This window comes from Cherax quadricarinatus, chromosome 89, assembly GCF_038502225.1.
Source record: "Cherax quadricarinatus isolate ZL_2023a chromosome 89, ASM3850222v1, whole genome shotgun sequence".
NCBI lineage: Eukaryota > Metazoa > Arthropoda > Malacostraca > Decapoda > Parastacidae > Cherax > Cherax quadricarinatus.
Window position 1 is genome coordinate 8,677,397 of NC_091380.1, and position 10,866 is coordinate 8,688,262.

At 39.4% G+C, this 10,866-nt stretch overlaps 1 protein-coding gene across 3 annotated transcripts in view; it reads right to left on the reverse strand.

Annotated features, from left to right (window-relative positions):
• LOC128697300 (structural maintenance of chromosomes protein 1A) overlaps positions 1–9,923 on the reverse strand; it is an 81,799-nt gene extending 71,876 nt beyond the window's left edge. For 2 of the 3 annotated variants that reach the window (XR_011394567.1, XR_011394566.1), the window contains exons 1-2: positions 9,718–9,923; positions 881–1,101 (exon numbers count right to left, since the gene is read on the reverse strand). Coding sequence is in view for 1 of the 3 variants with exons in the window: in XM_070104153.1 (XP_069960254.1) it covers positions 881–1,101; positions 9,718–9,832 (336 nt within the window). In the remaining 2 variants the exon portion in view is untranslated. The remainder of the gene's footprint in view (positions 1–880; positions 1,102–9,717) is intronic. The other variant, XM_070104153.1, reaches the window with a different exon arrangement.
• Positions 9,924–10,866: the final 943 nt, after the last annotated feature.

Sequence of the window (10,866 nt, forward strand, 5' to 3'; positions counted from 1 at the left end):
AGGTTCATTTCAAAGAAATGAATCAGCAGTAACAGCCTGGCTGATCAGGCCCTGATCCACCCTGAGGCTAGGTCACAGACCGGGCCGCAGGGGTGTTGACCCCCGGAACTCTCTCCAGGTAGCTTCAATTCCTTGGTTCTATAGTTCACTGGTTTCAAGGAACCTCCGCCTTATAAGGGGAGTGGAAGGAGAGCACAAGTAAAGTGTTGTGCTATACTGTATGAGGAAGGGAATGGGAAAGGTAGTCTTACACTTCCCTCACCACATTCCTCATACAACACCACAACAGTGAAGAATAGTGAGCATATGTAGAGTCTTTTATGATTTGACATGATGCTAGAGTGTGAGCAAAGTAACATTTATGAAGAGATTCAGAGAAACCAGTTATACAGATTAGAGTCCTGGAGAAGGAAGTACAGTGCCTGCACTCTAAAGGAAAGGTGAGGATGATGTACGTAGGTCTGTGGGTCATCTAAACTGTGATGTTAGCATGCGTCTGGCAAGACAGGGATTCAATAAATAATGGTGAATGTGTTTCCCTTTCATGGGTTACCCCACCTTGGCAAGAGACAGCCAATGTTACATGTTACTAGGTATGATAATTGTACTAATGTGTACCTGTACCTAAATAAACTCACATAAGAAATACAGAGAATGAGAGAAAGAGTGAGAAATGAAATGGGGATTGTACCATATGGTACTTTTAATTTCAATGTTAGGATAAGTTAGATATAAATTATAGAAACTTTGGGCCACAGCTCTGATTATAACATGGGAATCTATGGAAAAACAGGTTTCAAACACTCAAGTTACAAACAATTTCCAGAACATCTTATTTATAAGTTAATGTTCTATTGCATAGCCATAAACCTTAGCTTACCTTGCCATTGACCTTGTGGTCTGATGATAATCCCTGAATCAAACGGGTGAAGTGCTGCTCCTTGCCATCTTCCAAACGAAATACTGCTGTTACCTGTGCCGAATGCGAGACGGGTTTGCCAATGGAAGCACCATGAATTAGATCAGACAACTGTCTAACTCGTAGGCTCGAGATCTTCTCACCCATGACAAACGATATGGCATCCATGAAGTTGGACTTTCCTGAGAAAGAAATTACTCAATAATGATCTGAAATGCTTCAATAACTCTAATGGAAATAAATCACTTTGTCTGACTTTTCTGGGTTATCCGGGTGGGTAATTTACACTATGTATGATAATTGTACTTATGTGTACCTGTATCCAAATAAACTTACTTAGGGCACAAGCAAAAACTACTATTGATAATACTGTACTTGTATATTCAGGGAATCGCTAAATTAATAAGGATTATACAGCCCCATGAAAATGGGACATTATCAAGTTTTATTCAAGGAGAAAAATACAATAGCTCCAATTCCATGGATTAAAACTTTTCAACACCAAAAAAAAAATTAAAAAATATAATTTTAATTTAGAGATGCACAAAATGCTGTACATGACCCCTGACCACTCTTAATATTCTATAAATATTGTACTGTGATCTTCAATATTTTTCCTTCTTGAAAATATGACCTACATAATATATGAGGCATTGTGAAGCATAAAGTACACTCCACTACGGCCATAATCCAGATCAGTGAACAAATTTATTACTTAATATCTGGTCTGTTTGAAGGAATGTGTAAATATTGTCTTCTGCATTTGTAAGTTAGGCTCAAGAGCCCTACAACAAAACATGGCAACTTGACCTTTGTAGTTACGATCTCCTGCATGTCTGCGTTTTTCTCCAATGTTTGAAGTTTATGTTTATTACTTTCTGCTGCACATGTTGTATGTACAGTATATGTCACAGACTGTGCATAGATATTGTAGGCAACACAATAAGTTATGGCACAAATGTTCCATATTAAATAAGAAATTTTAAGGTAAGCTAAATTTAAGTTAAAGACAGTTTCCAGAATTGGTCAAAATGTCCCGGCATGACAGTGATTTTCTTTATACTGTACTTAACAAATCAAAATTGTAATCACACATTGTAAACATTGCAAAGAAATAAAAATCTTTTTTTTAATTACTGGAAGCCTACCAAGAATATACTACATTACGGATCTAAAAATATTTATTATAGGACTATCTTAAATATACTTATTGTAGATGTATATGTACATATGAGTACAATTATCTTACATAGTAACAAATGCAATAATTGTACATGAGCAATAAAAGATGCAAAATATTCACAGAGATAGATGAATGATAACTCTAGGCCTTTTGTGATGCAAATCAACATATCATCAGGAGCTTGTAATGTTACAGAAATGAGTAGGAAATTCAGGCAGATTATCTCAAGAGAACATGAGTGAATCTGCCTGGGTTTTCTACTTATTTCTGCAACACTGCAAGCTCCAGATGATGTGTATACCTGGAGTATACCTGAAGAGGGTTTTGGGGGTCAATGCCCCTGTGGCTTGGTCTATGACCAGACCTCATGGTGGATCAGGGACTGATCAACCAGGCTGTTACTGTAGGCTGCATGCAACCTGACATATGAACCACAGCTCGGCTAATCAGGTACTGACTTTAGGTGCCTGTCCAGTGCCTTCTTGAAGACAGCCAGGGGTCTATTGGTAATCCTCCTTATGTATGCTGGGAGGCAGTTGATTGAACATGAAAAGCAACCCCACAGGACATGCCCCTTAGCTCCAGGACTAGTCTTGTTGCAAACCTTTGCACTTTCTCTAATTTCCTTATGTGCTTGGCTAGGTGTGGGTTCCAAACTGGTGCTGCATACTCCAATATAGGCCTGACATACACGGTGTACAGGGTCCTGAATGATTCCTTTAGAGCTATCATTCAACTCCTCCTGCGGTTATTTTGCATAGTAACATATGCGTAAATTACCTAGGATAACCTTCAAGGAATATTTAGCATAGGCCTACTACAAAGAATAATTATTTGTGAGTATATTATCTTAAAAACTGCCCATGGGCTTACTATATAACCTTACAACAATTATTCTGAACTTGCAGCTGGAATTAAAAAATTTTAAATATTCAAATACATACTATGAAAATTAAATTTTTGAATACATAATTGCCATTACACATTAATATATTCATGGTAAGTGCTAAGCTCATAAGGGTAATACAGATAATCAGGTTTGATCCAAGGAAGCAAAAGACAGCTCCAATTCCTGAAATTCCAAGGACCCCAATGAAATAAGTAACTCTGACTTATGTAGTTTAAGTACAGGTGCACATAACTACAATTATCATACACATTAACACTTGAAAATTACCCAACAGAAATAAGTCAGTTTGACTTGTTTCCGTTAGTATGTATGATTACTGAAGTAACTTAAATTTGTGTAATTGTGTGTAACTATACTTGAGTGTAACTGTACTTGAGTGTAACTGTACTTGTAACTGTACTTGAGTGTAACTGTACTTGAGTGTAACTGTACTTGAGTGTAACTGTACTTGAGTGTAACTGTACTTGAGTGTAACTGTACTTGAGTGTAACTGTACTTGAGTGTAACTGTACTTGTAACTGTACTTGAGTGTAACTATACTTGAGTGTAACTGTACTTGAGTGTAACTGTACTTGAGTGTAACTGTACTTGAGTATAACTGTACTTGAGTATAACTGTACTTGAGTGTAACTGTACTTGAGTGTAACTGTACTTGAGTGTAACTGTACTTGAGTGTAACTGTACTTGAGTATAACTGTACTTGAGTATAACTGTACTTGAGTGTAACTGTACTTGAGTGTAACTGTACTTGAGTGTAACTGTACTTGTAACTACCTGAGTGTAACTGTACTTGTAACTGTACTTGAGTGTAACTGTACTTGTAACTGTACTTGGGTGTAACTGTACTTAAGTGTAACTGTACTTGAGTGTAACTGTACTTGAGTGTAACTGTACTTGAGTGTAACTGTACTTGGGTGTAACTGTACTTGGGTGTAACTGTACTTGAGTGTAACTGTACTTGAGTGTAACTGTACTTGTAACTGTACTTGGGTGTAACTGTACTTGAGTGTAACTGTACTTGAGTGTAACTGTACTTGAGTGTAACTGTACTTGGGTGTAACTGTACTTGGGTGTAACTGTAGAGTATAACTGTACTTGAGTATAACTGTACTTGAGTGTAACTGTACTTGAGTGTAACTGTACTTGTAACTGTACTTGAGTGTAACTGTACTTGTAACTGTACTTGAGTGTAACTGTACTTGTAACTGTACTTGGGTGTAACTGTACTTGAGTGTAACTGTACTTGAGTGTAACTGTACTTGAGTGTAACTGTACTTAAGTGTAACTGTACTTGAGTGTAACTGTACTTGAGTGTAACTGTACTTGAGTGTAACTTTACTTGAGTGTAACTGTACTTGTAACTGTACTTGGGTGTAACTGTACTTGGGTGTAACTGTACTTGAGTGTAACTGTACTTGAGTGTAACTGTACTTGGGTGTAACTGTACTTGAGTGTAACTGTACTTGAGTGTAACTTTACTTGAGTGTAACTGTACTTGTAACTGTACTTGGGTGTAACTGTACTTGAGTGTAACTGTACTTGAGTGTAACTGTACTTGAGTGTAACTGTACTTGAGTGTAACTGTACTTGTAACTGTACTTGAGTGTAACTGTACTTGAGTGTAACTGTACTTGTAACTGTACTTGGGTGTAACTGTACTTGAGTGTAACTGTACTTGAGTGTAACTGTACTTTTAACTGTACTTGGGTGTAACTGTACTTGGGTGTAACTGTACTTGAGTGTAACTGTACTTGAGTGTAACTGTACTTGTAACTGTACTTGGGTGTAACTGTACTTGAGTTTAACTGTACTTGGGTGTAACTGTACTTAGGTGTAACTGTACTTGAGTGTAACTGTACTTGAGTGTAACTGTACTTGTAACTGCACTTGAGTGTAACTGTACTTGTAACTGTACTTGAGTGTAACTGTACTTGAGTGTAACTGTACTTGAGTGTAACTGTACTTGAGTGTAACTGTACTTGAGTATAACTGTACTTCAGTATAACTGTACTTCAGTATAACTGTACTTAAGTATAACTGTACTTAAGTATAACTGTACTTGAGTGTAACTGTACTTGAGTATAAATGTACTTGAGTATAACTGTACTTGAGTGTAACTACTTGAGTATAACTGTACTTGAGTGTAACTGTACTTGAGTGTAACTGTACTTGAGTGTAACTGTACTTGAGTGTAACTGTACTTGAGTATAACTGTACTTGAGTATAACTGTACTTGAGTGTAACTGTACTTGAGTGTAACTGTACTTGAGTATAACTGTACTTGAGTATAACTGTACTTGAGTGTAACTGTACTTGAGTGTAACTGTACTTGAGTATAACTGTACTGGAGTGTAACTGTACTTGAGTATAATTGTACTTGAGTGTAACTGTACTTGAGTATAACTGTACTTGAGTGTAACTGTACTTGAGTATAACTGTACTTGAGTATAACTGTACTTGAGTGTAACTGTACTTGAGTATAACTGTACTTGAGTGTAACTGTACTTGAGTGTAACTGTACTTGAGTATAACTGTACTTGAGTATAACTGTACTTGAGTGTAACTGTACTTGAGTATAACTGTACTTGAGTGTAACTGTACTTGAGTATAACTGTACTTGAGTATAACTGTACTTGAGTGTAACTGTACTTGAGTATAACTGTACTTGAGTGTAACTGTACTTGAGTATAACTGTACTTGAGTGTAACTGTACTTGAGTATAACTGTACTTGAGTATAACTGTACTTGAGTGTAACTGTACTTGAGTATAACTGTACTTGAGTGTAACTGTACTTGTAACTGCACTTGGTATCTGCTGGCATGGGAAATCTGGAAAAACAGATGGGACGTGCAACTATGACCACCCTAGAAAATGCCATGCCCATATGACAACAGGAAAATGCAAACTCCCTTCCTGTAAGCTTTTTCACCCTGAAATGTGTACCTCTTCAGTACAGGAAAGACTGTGCTATAACTTAAATTGCCAGGCATACCATCTAAAGGGGACAAAAAGATACAAAACATCCAGGCCATGGGAAAACCTGGGTAGCCACAGCCACTCAAGAGGGAGAGGTTTTTTAGTGCCAGGAAGGAAAAAAAACTGGCAGGAAATGGCAGAAATCGTACACCAAATCCAGTCATTCCTGGAGTGGAACCACAGTCGATGGCCTCCACTCCAAACCAACAGATACAGATACTAATGCCGGAAAAAAAATCCCCCCCCAGTACCAACAATACCACCAGTCCGATAACATTCTTCTTTGCAAATATACAGGGTCTAAAGCCAGCAACAAACAACAAAATACCTTTCATCCGTGGACTGCTTGCAGAGGCAAAGGCAATGTTCGCGGCTTTCACTGAGACCCACATAAAGGATCACTTGGACAATGAAATATGGATCCCAGGTTACAACCTATACAGATGTGACAGAGTGAACAGGCAAAAGGGGGGGGTTGGCCTGTACATTGCAGAGTCACTTGTTTGCACAGAACTGCTTAATGCCTCAAATGACGTAGTGGAAGTTTTAGCAGTAAAGGTCGAGAACCAAAACCTAGTCATTGTGGTAGTCTACAAGCCTCCGGATGCAACATCCCAGCAATTCCAGGAACAGCTGTTAAAAATTGACCACTGTCTGGAAAATCTTCCAGCTCCTGCACCCAACATCTTGCTCCTGGGGGATTTCAACTTAAGGCACCTAAAATGGAGGAATATAGCAAATAATATTGTTGCAGTAATAACACCAGGAGGCAGCTCTGATGAAAACTCACACTCACACGAGCTTTTAAATCTCTGCACAAAATTCAATTTAAACCAGCAAATAATAGAGCCTACTAGACTGGAGAATACACTAGACCTCATATTCACTAACAATGATGATCTGATAAGAAATGTCACCATATCAAAAACAATATACTCAGATCACAACATAATTGAGGTTCAGACATGTATGCGAGGAGCCCCAGACCGACAAAATGAGACTAGTCACGAGGGAGCATTCACCAAATTCAACTTCAATAACAAAAACATAAAGTGGGACCAAGTAAACCAAGTCCTAACCGATATAAGCTGGGAAGATATACTAAGCAACACAGACCCAAACTTATGCCTAGAACAGATTAACTCGGTGGCACTCGATGTATGCACAAGGCTTATTCCTCAAAGAAAAAGGAGGAGTAGATGTAAAATAGAAAGAGACAGGCGCTCCCTTTACAGGCGACGGAAAAGAATAACAGAGCGGCTAAAAGAGGTCAATATATCTGAAATGCGCAGGGAGACACTGGTCAGAGAAATAGCAAGCATCGAACTTAAGCTAAAAGAATCCTTTAGGAGTCAGGAATCGCGGGAAGAACTAAAAGCTATAAATGAAATCGAAAGAAACCCAAAGTATTTCTTCTCCTATGCCAAATCAAAATCGAGAACAACGCCCAGTATTGGGCCCCTACTTAAACAAGATGGGTCCTACACAGATGACAGCAAGGAAATGAGTGAGCTACTCAAGTCCCAATATGACTCAGTTTTTAGCAAGCCGCTAACCAGACTGAGAGTCGAAGATCAAAATGAATTTTTTATGAGAGAGCCACAAAATTTGATTAACACAAGCCTATCCGATGTTATCCTGACGCCAAATGACTTCGAACAGGCGATAAATGACATGCCCATGCACTCTGCCCCAGGGCCAGACTCGTGGAACTCTGTGTTCATCAAGAACTGCAAGAAGCCCCTATCACGAGCCTTTTCCATCCTATGGAGAGGGAGCATGGACACGGGGGTCGTCCCTCAGTTACTAAAAACAACAGACATGGCCCCACTCCACAAAGGGGGCAGTAAAGCAACAGCAAAGAACTACAGACCAATAGCACTAACATCCCATATCATAAAAATCTTTGAAAGGGTCCTAAGAAGCAAGATCACCACCCATCTAGAAACCCATCAGTTACACAACCCAGGGCAACATGGGTTTAGAACAGGTCGCTCCTGTCTGTCTCAGCTACTGGATCACTACGACAAGGTCCTAAATGCACTAGAAGACAAAAAGAATGCAGATGTAATATATACAGACTTTGCAAAAGCCTTCGACAAGTGTGACCATGGCGTAATAGCGCACAAAATGCGCGCTAAAGGAATAACAGGAAAAGTCGGTCGATGGATCTATAATTTCCTCACTAACAGAACACAGAGAGTAGTCGTCAACAGAGTAAAGTCCGAGGCAGCTACGGTGAAAAGCTCTGTTCCACAAGGCACAGTACTAGCTCCCATCTTGTTCCTCATCCTCATATCCGACATAGACAAGGATGTCAGCCACAGCACCGTGTCTTCCTTTGCAGATGACACCCGAATCTGCATGACAGTGTCTTCCATTGCAGACACTGCAAGGCTCCAGGCGGACATCAACCAAATCTTTCAGTGGGCTGCAGAAAACAATATGAAGTTCAACGATGAGAAATTTCAATTACTCAGATATGGTAAACATGAGGAAATTAAATCTTCATCAGAGTACAAAACAAATTCTGGCCACGAAATAGAGCGAAACACCAACGTCAAAGACCTGGGAGTGATTATGTCGGAGGATCTCACCTTCAAGGACCATAACATTGTATCAATCGCATCTGCTAGAAAAATGACAGGATGGATAATGAGAACCTTCAAAACTAGGGAGGCCAAGCCCATGATGACACTCTTCAGGTCACTTGTTCTATCTAGGCTGGAATATTGCTGCACTCTAACAGCACCTTTCAAGGCAGGTGAAATTGCCGACCTAGAAAATGTACAGAGAACTTTCACGGCGCGCATAACGGAGATAAAACACCTCAATTACTGGGAGCGCTTGAGGTTTCTAAACCTGTATTCCCTGGAACGCAGGAGGGAGAGATACATGATTATATACACCTGGAAAATCCTAGAGGGACTAGTACCGAACTTGCACACGAAAATCACTCACTACGAAAGCAAAAGACTTGGCAGACGATGCACCATCCCCCCAATGAAAAGCAGGGGTGTCACTAGCACGTTAAGAGACCATACAATAAGTGTCAGGGGCCCGAGACTGTTCAACTGCCTCCCAGCACACATAAGGGGGATTACCAACAGACCCCTGGCAGTCTTCAAGCAGGCACTGGACAAGCACCTAAAGTCAGTTCCTGATCAGCCGGGCTGTGGCTCGTACGTTGGTTTGCGTGCAGCCAGCAGCAACAGCCTGGTTGATCAGGCGCTGATCCACCAGGAGGCCTGGTCACAGACCGGGCCGCGGGGGCGTTGACCCCCGAAACTCTCTCCAGGTAAACTCCAGGTACTTGAGTGTAACTGTACTTGAGTGTAACTGTACTTGAGTATAACTGTACTTGAGTATAACTGTACTTGAGTATAACTGTACTTGAGTATAACTGTACTTGAGTGTAACTGTACTTGAGTGTAACTGTACTTGAGTATAACTGTACTTGAGTGTAACTGTACTTGAGTATAACTGTACTTGAGTATAACTGTACTTGAGTATAACTGTACTTGAGTATAACTGTACTTGAGTATAACTGTACTTGAGTATAACTGTACTTGAGTATAACTGTACTTGAGTATAACTGTACTTGAGTATAACTGTACTTGAGTGTAACTGTACTTGAGTGTAACTGTACTTAAACTTACTAACAATTAATCTCTTGATCAAGTTAAGTCATCAACTTAACAAGTTCAAGTACACACAAATACAGTCACCTGCTCCATTAGGTCCAATAATAGCTGTGAAGGGGTCTAAGGGTCCTAGACGGTGGCACCCATTATAGGACTTAAAGTTCTCTAAGTCCACATACAGCAACTCGGCCTTCATCATCCACAAACTTGATAATTTACAACTTTTTAAGAAAAAAACTTGAGCGTGGGAAGCCAAGTAATTTTCGCGCCAAAACTGATGTAAACAAACAAAAACTTTCAGTATGGTTCTTTTTTATGTTATTTTGTAAATTAATATGTGAATAGTTTATTATTATAGTGATAGATTATTACTATTGTTATAATTTATTGTTATCAATATTCATTGCATATATCACTATCAATATTCATTGCATATATCACTATCAATATTCACTGCATGTATCACCTTCACTATACACTGCATATATCACCATCAATACTCACTGCATGTATCACTATCAATACTCATCACATATATCACCATCAATATTCACTGCACATATCACTATCAATATTCACTGCATATATCACCATCAAAATTCACTGCAAGCCTGAGCTTGCTACCACCTGCAGTTCACAAGATTGCCATCCCCACGAGCTCCTTTATGTATACCTGATTAACCTTACTAGACCAGAGGCCTAGCTTCTCCCTGCGAGCCCCGTGAGGGCGGGGACTGTGGCTAGGCCTGGGGACAGTTGGTCCCAGAGATGAGGGGGTACTTGTACCTCCTCCCATGGCAGACTTAGGTCTCGAGACACTCCCCAGATAGGGAGTCAAGGCCGGGTCACCACTACTTGGAAAAGACCTGGGACAGGAGAATAACGGCGAATAAAAAAAAAACTGCACATATCCCCTTTATTATACACTGCATATATCACTATCACTATAAAAACCATCTATCACCATCACTACATGTGTGATCAGTATATAATACACTCACCATCACCATACACCACATTTCCCAACATTATTATACATTACATGTCACCATCACAACACTTCACCTGTCAACCTCACAATAAATAACATTGTCACTATACACATCTATCAACATTCAACAGTACTATATTCAATGTCTATCACCGTCACTATACACAACATTATCACATCACTATATGCAACATTATCACTATCGATATACAGAACATTATCACATCATTATACGTAACATT